The following is a 14046-nucleotide window of genomic DNA, read 5'->3' as shown; positions in this document are numbered from 1 at the left end:
CAAAGAATAAAGTAAAACAGTAAGATTGCTTATGTTACTGAAGCCAATGAAAATAATTTTTCAAAGCCCAGAAAAAAATGCTTAAAAAGGTCAAAGCTGAATTAATCGGTCAATTAGGGAATAAGTTTTGGAACTGAGCTATATACATATTAAAACCCTTCTTTGTCAATATGGCAATTATATCACACTGCAAGTCTAGCAGTGGGGGAAATTAAAAGCATATAAAGTGACAATCATCATGAACCTGAAACTAATATTGTTAACATATCTTCTACTAATGATATCATATACTACTGTATCTTAAAACTTTCTTTCCAAATCTCATTCTTTTCAAATAGGAAGTTTTGATCAGATCATGTAGTATTAATGTTGGGTGCTTCTGTACAAAAACTGTATCAGTTTAGTGGCATTTTATCTAATTAATCAAAAAATCAAATTCATTAAGAAGCTATCTCTAAATTTTAAAACAAAAATTGCTACAATACAGTGTTATCAGCCTGCTGACAATATGTTCAGAAGAAGAAGGATCTAGTGCTTCCCCAGCATATACGATGCATAAACTCTTCTCAAGCTTCCAGCCAGGTACAGTTGTTGATTTTAACCGACATTTCGATGACCAACTGCACCATTTTCATCAGGGATGATTCCAAGGCATGTCCAGTCCGGTGGCATATATACCCAACCCCCACCCATCGTCTGTCCCTCCTGATTAGTTAGTTCTCAACCAATCAGGTTTACCGCTGTCCCACCTTGTTTAAATCATATTCCAGTTCTTACTCAGATGAAGATGGTGGAGTTTGTCATCAAAACATCAGTTAAAACAGACACCTGTATCCTGCTGGAAGCCCGAGAAGAGCTTATGCGTAATTTGTTGCAATAGGGTTTCAGCACTTACTGTGTCTAAGGAATAAATTATACATTTGTCTACTTCTTTATCTGTATTGTGTGAAGAAACAAACATAACTTGTTTCAATCTGTCACAACAACTCATTAGTTTTGCCCTGTCAGCGATAATCCTTTTGTTCCACCTATCTTTGCTTCACCTTCTGAAAACTAAAATGTTTTCTCTCTTCCCCAGCACTGATGAACAGTCTTGTGTGAACAGGTCTGAAATCTGCTGCAGAAGGCAACTGGGTCATAATGAGGGCCCAGTGCCTGTGAAAGCAACAAGTAAAATCCTACAAAAAACTGGAAAACTACAAATCTAATGATAAGAACCAACAGTGAAAAATACTTGATCACTATTGGTCACATTCTCTGGGTGAACAGTCTGCCAAATTAATTCTGTTGATCTCAGTTTCTCCTAATATTCAAAATGTTTGCAGTCATTGTACAACATAGAAATGGATTCTTCAATCCATTGCATCTATGGCAACCATCTATAATACTCCCCTTTGCCCTCATTACTTCCATATCCCTCTATGCCCTGCTGACTCACATACCTATCTAAATGCCTCTTAAATATTGTTGCCTCCGCCACCTCCTTTTGAAGTTCATTCCAGCTATCAAATACTCTTTTTGTGAAAAATTTACCCCTTAGGTCCCCTTTAAGCCTCCTTCCTCACATGTTAAACCTATTCCTTCTAGAAACCCCTGTCACAGGAAACAGACTCATGCTATCTACCCTGGTCATGCCCTTCATATTTTTACATAACTTTATTATGTCTTTTCTGGCCTCCTTCACGCCAGGAAAAACAGATCCAACCTATCCAATCTCTCTTGATAGCTCAAGCCCTCCAATCGAGACTGCATCCTTGTGACTCTTTACTGTACCTTCTTGAGCTTAATCATATCCTTGCCACAAAGTGATGACCAGAACTGCACTCAATACTCAAGAGACAATATTAGTCATCCTCCAGCTTCACAGCATCTCATATTTGGCTAATAAGGACATATAAATGTCTGCCAGGGCCCCAGCAATCTTCTATCTTGCTTCCCTTAACATTCTAGTTAGGTCCTGAGGAGTTATCAGCCTCTATATACCTGAAGAACTCCAACACCTCTTCCTTTACAATATTGATACGTGCCCTATCCTGATCTCACTAACTACCATGTCCTTCTCCTTGATAGATAAAGATTAGAAGTATCCATTAACCTTTCCCCAATTTAGGAATTCAACATAAGGACCAGTCCAATATTTTCTCATTACTATCTGGAAACTAATCGAATTACAGTTAATAGTCCCAAAGGTCTTCCACATGACACATCATCATTTGCCCTGCCTCATTTCCTCAGGGGATATTGAATGCAGTTGAAAGTTCTAATAGGGCCATACTTCCTGAATACACTTAACAAATTCTGCCTTATCAAATCCCTTAGCACTCCAGTAGTCCTAGTCAATATTACGGTAGTAAAAATCACCTACCATTACAACCACATTATTCCAACACACATCTGTAATTTCGTTGAATACTTGCTTCTCTACTTCCTGAAAATTATTGGGAGCCTATAGTATAATCCCATCAAAGTGACATTACCGGGAGGATGTGGAATCGATATGGGTAGAGTTGCATAACACTAAGGGGCAGAAAACGCTGGTGGGAGTTGTGTACAGGCCACCTAACAGTAATAGTGAGGTTGGGGATGGCATTAAACAGGAAATTAGAAATGCGCGCAATTAAGGAACAGCAGTTATAATGGGTGACTTCAATCTACGCATAGATTGGGTGAACCAAATTGGTAAGGGTGCTGAGGAAGAGGATTTCTTGGAATGTATGCGGTATAGTTTTCTCAACCAACATGTTGAGGAACCAACTAGGGAGCAGGCCATTCTGGACTGGGTATTGAGCAATGAGGAAGGGTTAGTTAGCAATCTTGTTGTGCGAGGCCCCTTGGGTAAGAGTGATCATAATACGGTGGAATTCTTCATTAAGATGGAGAGTGATATAGTTAATTCAGAAACAAAGGTTCTGAACTTAAAGAAGGGTAACTTTGAAGGTATGAGATGTGAATTAGCTAAGATAGACTGGCAAATGATAATTACAGGGTTGACGGTGGATATGCAATGGCAAGCATTTAAAGATCGCATGGATGAACGACAACAATTGTTCATCATAGTTTGGCAAAAGAATAAACCAGGGAAGGTAGTGCACCCATGGCTGACAAGAGAAATTAGGGATAGTATCAATTCCAAAGAAGAAACATACAAATTAGCCAGAAAAAGCGGCACACCTGAGGACTGGGAGAAATTCAGCGTCCAGCAGAGGAGGACAAAGGGCTTAATTAGGAAAGGGAAAAAAGATTATGAGAGAAAGCTGGCAGGGAACATAAAAACTGACTGTAAAAGCTTTTATAGATATGTGAAAAGAAAAAGATTGGTTAAGACAAATGTAGGTCCCTTACAGTCAGAAACAGGTGAATTGATCATGGGGAACAAGGACATGGCAGACCAATTGAATAACTACTTTGGTTTTGTCTTCACTAAGGAGGACATAAATAATCTTCCGGAAATAGTAGGGGATCAAGGGTCTAGTGAGATGGAGGAACTGAGGGAAATACATGTTAGTGGGGAAGAGGTGTTAGGTACATTGAAGGGATTAAAGGCAGATAAATCTCCAAGGCCAGATGGTCTGCATCCCAGAGTGCTTAAGGAAGTAGCCCAAGAAATAGTGGATGCATTAGTGATAATTTTTCAAAACTCTTTAGATTCTGGATTAGTTCCTGAGGATTGGAGGGTGGCTAATGTAACCCCGCTTTTTAAAAAAGGAGGGAGAGAGAAACCAGGGAATTATAGACCAGTTAGCCTAACGTCGGTGGTGGGGAAAATGCTAGAGTCAGTTATCAAAGATGTGATAACAGCACATTTTGAAAGCGGTGAAATCATCAGACAAAGTCAGCATGGATTTGTGAAAGGAAAATCATGTCTGACGAATCTCATAGAATTTTTTGAGGATGTAACTAGCAGAGTGGATAGGGGAGAACCAGTGGATGTGGTATATTTGGATTTTCAAAAGGCTTTTGACAAGGTCCCACACAGGAGATTAGTGTGCAAACTTAAAGCACACGGTACTGAGGGTATGGTATTGATGTGGATAGAGAATTGGTTGGCAGACAGGAAGCAAAGAGTGGGAATAAACGGGACCTTTTCAGAATAGCAGGCAGTGACTAGTGGGGTACCGCAAGGCTCAGTGCTGGGACCCCAGTTGTTTACAATATACATTAATGACTTCGACGAGGGAATTAAATGCAGCATCTCCAAGTTTGCAGATGATACAAAGCTGGGCGGCAGTGTTAGCTGTGAGGAGGATGCTAAGAGGATGGAGGGTGACTTGGATAGGTTAGGTGAGTGGGCAAATTCATGGCAGATGCAATTTAATGTGGATAAATGTGAGGTTATCCACTTTGGTGGCAAGAACAGGAAAACAAATTATTATTTGAATGGTGGCCAATTAGGAAAAGGGGAGGTGCAACGAGACCTGGGTGTCATTGTACACCAGTCATTGAAAGTGGGCATGCAGGTATAGCAGGCGGTGAAAAAGGCGAATGGTATGCTGGCATTCATAGCAAGAGGATTTGAGTACAGGAGCAGGGAGGTACTACTGCAGTTGTACAAGGCCTTGGTGAGGCCATACCTAGAGTATTATGTGCAGCTTTGGTCCCCTAATCTGAGGAAGGACATTCTTGCCATAGAGGGAGTACAAAGAAGGTTCACCAGATTGATTCCTGGGATGGCAGGACTTTCATATGATGAAAGACTGGATCGACTAGGCTTATATTCTCTGGAATTTAGAAGATTGAGGGGGGATCTGATTGAAACGTATAAAATTCTGAAGGGATTGGACAGGCTAGATGCAGGAAGTTTGTTCCCGATGTTGGGGAAGTCCGGAACAAAGGGTCACAGTTTAAGGATAAAGGGGAAGCCTTTTAGGACCGAGATGAGGAAAAACTTCTTCACACAGAGAGTGGTGAATCTGTGGAATTCTCTGCCACAGGAAACAGTTGAGGCCAGTTCATTGGCTATATTTAAGAGGGAGTTAGATAAGGCCCTTGTGGCTAAAGGGATCAGGGGGTATGGAGAGAAGGCAGGTATAGGGTTCTGAGTTGGATGATCAGCCATGATCGTGCTGAATGGCAGTGCAGGCTCGAAGGGCCAAATGGCCTACTCCTGCACCTATTTTCTATGTTTCTATGTTTCTATCACCTCATGTCTACTTATATAACCTCACTGGACATTTCACTCCACCCCCGTGGGACATCTTCTCTAGGTACAGTTGTAAGGTTGTCCTTGATTAATAGTGCAATTATCTCTTCTCTCTTACCTTCACCTCTGTCACGTCAGAAGCATTGTCAACCCCGAACACTTGAGCTGCTAGTCCTGCCCATCTCTCAGTTATGTTTGGGCAAGAGCTGTACTGACTTTACCTGCCTTTTCTGCAAGGCTTCCTGCATTAAGTACAGATTGCTCATCAGACCTTCCTCACTTATTGGAATAGCTTCATCTAAATTCCAAATTTGCATCAGCTTTCTCATTGAAAACTGATAAAATAAATCTATAGTGAAGAAATGGAGCAGTAATAATACATTTGTAAGTCATATTATGATTGCTCACATCTTTCCATTAAAATTTGACTTCCTGGGAATTTTGCATTGTTACATAGCTATACATTTGCCAGAAGATTTTGCAGTAATATTGGAAAAAAATCTTATTGATTACTCACCTCAATCTTCCCAAGGCAATCAGGAAAACGTGGATCTCTGGGAATTTCACACTGGCTACTATCTTTCCCCTTCACTGTTTGACATCAAAATTTCAAAGAAAATATATGAAAGCACATTAGAATTTTCAGATTTTGCTTTAAATTGCAAATACAATTATTATTACCAGTTTTAAAGCTGCAGTTTAAATTATCGAACAGTAAATCTGTTTGTTTTAAGATACGGTGTAAGTGGTTTACAGTGCCTCCCCTGCCTGTTTTTTAACTCCTTTAAATCTATCTCTTCACATTGATGTATTAAATATAATTCACAGTTTCTCACTTAAATACCCAAATTACATGAATTTGTGGAGTTTAAGAGCTAGACTTGGCACTATCCATCTGTCATTTGAGTCAGCTAATCTTTTTCCTGAGTCTTTCAACCATGATAAGACCAAATGCCAAGGCTTCACTTACATCGCCCAACTAAATTAAAACCAATCACATATAACTAACCAATTTGACATCACCAAGAGTGGCTTGAACTGATAGATCTTCATTTGATGATGCTCTTAACTCCAAGTTTTATACATACTTTGGACTGGATCCAGATCATGCACATGAGTAAACAATTTAGTAAATAATTTACTCAATAAATTTGCTGGAATCACTGTTTATTCTATAGCTTAAAAGGGAGCAATTTATCTCACAATGCAAAAAATGTAATCAATATTGCAAACAGATGACAGAAAGAGAAAGAAAAACTGAACTTAATCTGCATGTGCAGATTCAGAATTGGCTAGTAGTTGTTGCAGTTCTGCAGAAGGGTCATTAAGCAGAAATATTAATTATATAATTAATTATCTTTCTATCGCCACAGATTCTGCCCAACCTTTTGTGTGTTTTCCAGCATTTTTTTCTTATTTATTCTCAGAGTTCAAATATTTACAAATTTTGCTTTTGTTTTCCTGATAAATAAAGTGCCCCACCCCACACGATTAATGAATGCTTTTTAAAATAGTGGAATCAAAGTATGGATGTCAAATACACTCTTTTATAGACCGATACAATTAGAACAGCATTTTAAACATATTTTAAGTAAATTTCTTTAAAAATATTCCTTCATAAATTTGAAATTGTACCCTTGATAAATTTAAATTTGTAATATTTGCTAATGTGTGATTACACCTAACATGTAATACATTTAAAAGTGAGCTAATCACAAGAATTAACCTTTGAACAACCAATTTTAAATTACTGGAAATGTCTTTTAAAAGTAAATGTAAAACTATTTTCCCAGAAAATTAGAAAGACTTTGTTTAAAAAAATGATGTTATAATCGTCCAGAATTTTGCACTCAAGAGATCTTGCTAAATTCTTGGAACAAATGACCACCGTTAAGGTAAACTACCAATGTTAATTAATTCACTATGGAGACATGGACAGCTCTGTGGATGGTGGTTATATGATCCCGTTTCAAAACTAATGTCAATGACCATGGAAGCACAGGTTATGGTGCGGATAACTTATGCTTAAATTTCTGTAACGTTTTTCACTGACCTGGTGAATTATACTGAAAAAAAGCCCCATAAACCAATCACTTTACATTGTAGATGGTCAGTGAGAAACTGCTGAAGTTAGAAAAATACACAGAATTTCCATGTTTTGCAAGAAACCATGCAAATGCAGCTTTCAGAATGAATTAATGGCATGACATGTGGCTTATAAACTAATGATCAATGCACATTGCACAATGATTCACAATTCAGAAATACCAATTCTACCAAGATCTCAAAATACCAAATTACATTTTTTTCTCTGTGTTCCTCCCCATCCCTAAAGATTTCACTAGAAACAATTGGTTGGTTGCCCTGCAGTGCAGTATAATTCAGTGATTATTCTTCATGTAAGGGCATCACCAATGAATATCCTCAGACTTCTGAAAAAAATGGCACCACATAGACAAGCCTGGTCTTATCTTCAGACTATAGACCTGCAAAAATTTATGTTCAGTGCTTGAAGTTTTCTCTATTCTAACTCAAAAGCATCTTTTCTGTTCTTAACGCAAACATTAGTTAAAATATCCAGGACAAAATTCGGAATAGAATGGAGATATCCACATTTAGCTTCCAAAAGGTACAGGAACCCGTAAGATTTAAGTCCACTACAGCAACATTCAATATCACAACTCTCAAGCATGATGGTCCCTGTACCTTTGTCAAAGTGAGCAGCATCTGCAAAGACAAGCAGATGTTTTTATCTGCAGAATACAGGAACACTTGGTGTATCATTTTTGAATTCATGATCTTCCTGTTGAATTTTCAACTCATGTACATGTATGATTTCAGATATTCCCCATGAACTCAGCTAAAATCACCACTGTGCAATTGAAATTGAAACCATGGCATCATGGTTGGAAACAGATTATTTTATATCTTGTTGGTTGCCATTGCTCCATAATCAACTGCAGTTACTCAGAAGTCATAAAATGCAGGTAAACAAAATTGTCAATTCTTCACAGTGTCCCAGTTCTACTTGTGATTTTTGAAAGCTATTGAAAAGAAAAAAAATGCTCTCAAGTTAAGTGAAATAAAAAGCTAAAAATGGAACTCCCAAGAACTACATACTGCATAACATATAACTGCAGGAACAATTTCAAAGCAATAATTTATCATGGGGCTTTGCCCAGTGACCAATACAAATGAAAGACTTTTCTTCCCTAGGATATTGTATTTTGCTTTTCTGACCTGACTTCATTCTCCTTCATCAATACTTTCCAAAGAGTGAATTGATTACAAAGAAAAATAAAGCGCTGAAACACTCAAGTATAATTAGTGATTGTGCTAAATAGCAACCCACCCTAAGAGTGCACTCAACATGTACAGTATATAGCACACTGTCAAGTAACCCAAAAGGATCCACGTGTTCTCTACTTTTCCATTGTTACCAATAAAATACTTACTGTAAGAAAATGGTTACTTTTCACTTTCTACTGCTTTGCTTTTGTAATGCCCGGGTTAGGATTTTTACTGCAATGCTGTCGGTATTTCATTTTAGTAGCTCTGTAAGAGCAGTGTGTTCTGCTTGTAGCATGTTTGGGTTTGAGCTAAACATGAGGGGCTATGTTATTCAACTCAGGAATGTTGTGTTAGCCAATCAGGATGGTGGAATTGGGAAACGATTCTAAAGAATGCTAGGCGGACACTGGTGTGGGTCCAGGTCTTTTTGGCGGGAGCTGGGAGAAGTCAGCTGAGGATGCCATACCTGTTGCACAAGGTGCTTTGTGTAGATGAATAGCTTCAAGGAGGACGGACCAATACTCTCGTGGGGAGAGCCCATTTGTTCGAGAAGGATTTCAAGTGACATTCAGAATGTGATGTGTGCTTTCACGCAGACCGTGAGTTGAAGACTTCAAGATGAGCTCCAATTTATGGGCAGATTTGGACTGGGTTAATTGTAATGGGCCTCTTTATTCTTTTTTTCTTTTCTTTTTCCTACTAACTGTTAGAGCTGAGATTTGCAAATATACTTTCTTTATAATTGTATGCAGTGTACAATCTGTTATTTCTTGCCAACAGCTAATTGCATGGGGGTAGTTCTTACACAGTATTTGCACAGATCGGGGTTTGAGAGGTTGAGACATCCCAACTTCCCGGTTTTGGTGGGAGCCAAGTCATACCAACTCTTGATGTACGGAGCTAGAGGAAGATGGTTTTCTCACAGCTGAGTCCAGTGGCTGTTAGCGAGCGGCTAACGAGCCATATCTCTACAGACATGCGGCAAAAAGGCGTTTCACTTTGATAGGGATGAACTTCAAAGCAAAGCTAGTAACATTTACGTGTAACTGATACGTCTTAGGTACTGTACATAAATGGGAAAGGTTCAATGGAATATGAGACAAGCACAAATAAATGGGACTAATTTAGTTGGGACCCTTGCTTGGCATGGACCATTTGGAATGATAGGCCTGTTTCCATGCTGTATGACTACGAAGATGTGACCAATAATTTAATGGTAGAAAGAATTTGTCTTTGGTTCTTTTGTCAGCCATTTCTGCAGCTCTCAATGACCAGAACTCTAACTTTTTCCCAAATGCCACTGACATTCTGCCCAATTTTCTTCCTTTGACACCCGGTTTAAAATCTATTTTGTCTAATTTGCGCTACTCTATTCTTTCGTGGCCTGGCTCAGTTTTTGCTTGATCATGTTCATGTTCATTTTGAGAAGTCTCATTACTTAAAGTGTGTTACAAATGAGAGCTCCTGCTGTTGATGATGGTTAACTCTTTATCATCTTGATAAAAAGTCTCAAATTGAACTTAAGAAAAAAAATTGGTTTAAATTTGTTCAGATCAATATGAGTGCTACACTTCAAACAATCAGGTGGACCAATGATTTCTAATTGATGTTACAGTAAATTAAAATAGCAATTGTTGCGTTGTTGATTGGAAGTTCATCCAGTGGTAATGGAGGACACGATAGGGAAAGAGGGTGATTGCTAATGTCGTTAATGTAAATGTAATCCTCTTAAAGATGGAATGCTTTTAACTGCAGGCACAATAACGCAGGATAGTGCAAACACGAGGAAATCTGAAGATGCTGGAATTTCAAACAACACGCATGAAAGTTGCTGGTGAACGCAGCAGGCCAGGCAGCATCTCTAGGAAGAGGTACAGTCGACGTTTCAGGCCGAGACCCTTCGTCAGGACTAACTGAAAGAAGAGATAGTAAGAGATTTGAAAGTGGGAGGGGGAGGGGGAGATCTGAAATGATAGGAGAAGAGTGGAGGGGGAGTGATGAAGCTAGGAGCTGGAAAGTAGATTGGCAAAAGGGATATGAAAGGATCATGGGACGGGAGGCCTAGGGAGAAGGAAAGGGGGAGGGGGGAGTCCCAGAGGATGAGCAAGGAGTATAGTGAGAGGGACAGAGGGTGAAAGAGAGAGAGAGAGAGAGAGAGAGAGAGAGAGAGAGAGAGAGAGAGAGAGAGAGAGAAATAAATAAATAAATAACGGATAGGGTATGAAGGGGAGGTGGGGCATTAACGGAAGTTAGAGAAGTCAATGTTCATGCCATCAGACTGGAGGCTACCCAGACGGAATATAAGGTGTTGTTCCTCCAACCTGAGTGTGGCTTCATCTTGAAAGTAGAGGAGGCCGTGGATAGACATTTCAGAATGGGAATGGGACGTGGAATTAAAATGTATGGCCACTGGGAGATCCTGCTTTCTCTGGCGGACAGAGCGTAGGTGTTCAGCGAAATGATCTCCCAGCCTGCGTTGGGTCTCGCCAATATATAGAAGGCCGCATCGGGAGCACTGGATGCAGTATATCACCTCAGCCAACTCACAGGTGAAGTGTCGCCTCACCTGGAAGGACTGTCTGGGGCCCTGAATGGTGGTGAGGGAGGAAGTGTAAGGGCATATATAGCATTTGTTCCGCTTACAAGGATAAGTGCCGGGAGGGAGATCAGTGGGAAGGGATGGGGGGGATAAATGGACAACAGAGTCACATAGGGAGCGATCCCTGCGGAAAGCGGGGGTGGGGGGAGGGAAAGATGTGCTTAGTGGTGGAATCCTGTTGGAGGTGGTGGAAGTTACGGAGAATTATATGTAGGACGCAGAGGCTGGTGGGGTGGTAGGTGAGGACAAAGGGAACCCTATTCCCTTCGCCAGGACTCGACGTCTCGGCCTGAAATGTTGACTGCACTTCGTCCCATAGATGCTGCCTGGCCTGCTGTGTTCCACCAGCATTTTGTGTGTGTTGCTTGAATTTCCAGCATCTGCAGATTTCCTCGTGTTTGCATTTTTAGAATCCTAGGTAGATTGGTTCCACCAGCCTATGATCACTATATTATTTGGTTTCACCTCCACCCTCTAACTGGTTTAAGATGGCACTGGTGATGCCCAGTGACAACTTATCGGCACAAAATACAAAACAAAGAAAGCTACTAAACGTTTTATTAATAACACTTTATTAATAACGATTACCGTTAACAATGGAGATGCGTGCAGAGGCGAGGCTAGATGAGTGGAGGTGGGAGGAGGAAGAGGAGGTGGAGGCGAAGGCGGGGCATGGCAGAGGCAAGTAAAGGTGGGAGTGAGGAAAGTCCCAACCCCTGATCAAATTAAGTGCCAGGCGGAATTGGAAAGGTCGGGTACAAGCTGAATTTTGGCAGCAGAGAACAGGCCCCAAAGCTGCCTGACAGCGAGGAACTAACTGATGTTTGGATGGTTGAAGCACCGGGCCAGATTGAATAGGTCAGGATCAGAAGTGAGAGACGGAATGGTTCTGCCTGTTCTGCTCTTTGCTCCATGATGTGTACTCAGCTCTGCGCTGAACTGAATCTGTGGCTGCTCCTGCTGTAGTGATGCTTGGCTTCGTGACTGTGGTCACACATTGTCTACTCAGCTCTTCGACGAGCTGCAGTTCCAACTGCAATAGTGCCTGGCTTTGTGTCTTTTGTAAATTTTGAGTTCCGAATGCTATTTGCTTACTTTTACTGTTTGCATAATTTTCTTTCTCTCTGTGCACCAGGTGTTTGATGGTCTTTTTTTAATGGGTTCTTTTGGGGTTTCTTTGTTTTGTGGCTGCCTGTAAGGAGACAAATCTCAAGGTTGTATAATGTATACATACTTTGATAATAGATATACCCTTGAACCTGAAACTTATGCTCTATCTCCACCCTCTGTTTCACTTCTACATGCAGTATTGATTACCTTCCCTCGACACTTATTTCAGGCCTCAGCCTGAAACACCAGACAGCTCCTTACCCCCACAGATGCTGCTTGACTCAATGACTTTTTTCAAAAGCTTACTTTTTGCTCCAAATTTCATCCGAAAGAAGATAAGGGATGGTGGAGCAATCATGCCTGATAAGTGAAATCAAACACAGCACGAAAGGAAAAGAGATGGCATATAATATAACAATAATTAATGGGAAGCTAGAGAATTTGGAATTTTTTTAAAAAATCAACAGAAGACAATTAAAAAGGCAGTAAAAGGAGAAACGGTGGCATATGGAGTTAATTTAGCTAATAATATAAAAGAGGGGACTGGAAGTTTTCTTTCTGATGTATAAAGAGTAAAAGAGAAGCAAGAGTGGATATCGCACCACCGGAAAATTATGCTGGAGAAGTAGTAATGGGAAATAAAGAAACAGCGATTGAATTGAGTAAGTATTTTGCACCAGTCTTCTCTGTGGAAGAAACCAGCAGCATGCTAGAAATTCAAGAGTCAGGAGGCAGAAGTAAGTGTAATTGCTAATAATAAGGAGAAGATGCTTGGGAAGCTAGAACGTCTTAAGGTAGACACTATGGGTCACTGGAACCAGATGGAGGATACCCTAAAGTTCCGAAAGAGGTAGCAGAGGTGTTGTAGAGACATTGCTGCTTGAAAATTTCAGCAACTTTATCTCCATCTTTCACCCTGTCTTCAAATTAGACCATAGACATTTGAACAGAATTAGGCCATTTGGCCCATTGAGTCTGCTCTGCAATTTTCATCATGGCTGATTTATTTTCCCTCTTAATGTCATTCTCCTGCTTTCATCCCATAACCTTTGACACCCTTACTAATCAAGAACCTATCAACTTCTGCTTTAAATATATCCAATAACTTTGCCTCCACAGCCATCTGTGGCAATAAATTCTATAGATTCATCACCTTCTGGTTAAAGAAATTCCTCCTCATCTCTGACCTTGGGAGGGATGTCCTTCTATTCTGAGGCTGTGCCGTCTGGTGCTACTCTCCTCCACTACAGGAAACATCCTCTCCATGTCCACTCTATCCAGGTCTTTCAATATTTGTTAGGTTTCAATGTTATCCCCCCCGCCAACGATTACAAGCCTAGAGCCATCAAACGCTCCTCACGTGTTAACCCTTTCATTCCTGGGATAATTTGTTCCATCTCTGACAAATCTCTCGCCTTTCTATATCTCTCTGTCTCCATCGCTGTCGAGTTTTTATATTTTTTATAAACCTACTTACAATCACAGCTACCTTGACTATACTTGTTAAAGGACTGTTCCCTTTTCGCAGTTCCTGTTTCTCCACTGCTTTTGTTTTCAGTATGAGGCTTTCCATTCCACAGCTGCTTCTTCAAAGAATGGGGTTTCCATAGATGTTTTCCTCACTCATATCTCCTGCCCCTATCTTTCTGACATCATAACAGAGATAGAGTTCCCCTTGAACTAAACTATCACCTCACAAGCCTCCACATCTAGCACATCATTCTCCATAACTTCCGCCACCTTCAACAGGATTCTACCTTAAACACATCTTTCCCTTCCCTCCACTCTCCACTTTCCACAAGGATTGCTCTCTATGTGACTCCCTTGTCCACTCGTCCCCCCCTGACCACTTATCCCTGCAAGCTGGGCAAAAAGAACACCTGCCTCTATAACTCCTCTCTCAAGG

At 40.4% G+C, this 14046-nt stretch overlaps 1 protein-coding gene across 1 annotated transcript in view; it reads right to left on the bottom strand.

The window, feature by feature from the left end:
* The window catches only part of LOC140187101 (alpha-1,6-mannosylglycoprotein 6-beta-N-acetylglucosaminyltransferase B-like), a 919793-nt gene that overhangs the window by 444272 nt on the left and 461475 nt on the right, over nt 1-14046 (bottom strand). Inside the window, exon 5 of the mRNA XM_072242054.1 lies at nt 5658-5731. Within this exon, the coding sequence (XP_072098155.1) occupies nt 5658-5731 (74 nt within the window). The remainder of the gene's footprint in view (nt 1-5657; nt 5732-14046) is intronic.

The sequence above is a fragment of the Mobula birostris genome, chromosome 24, assembly GCF_030028105.1.
Source record: "Mobula birostris isolate sMobBir1 chromosome 24, sMobBir1.hap1, whole genome shotgun sequence".
Classification (NCBI taxonomy): domain Eukaryota; kingdom Metazoa; phylum Chordata; class Chondrichthyes; order Myliobatiformes; family Myliobatidae; genus Mobula; species Mobula birostris.
This window is presented reverse-complemented; position numbering and strand designations above follow the sequence as displayed.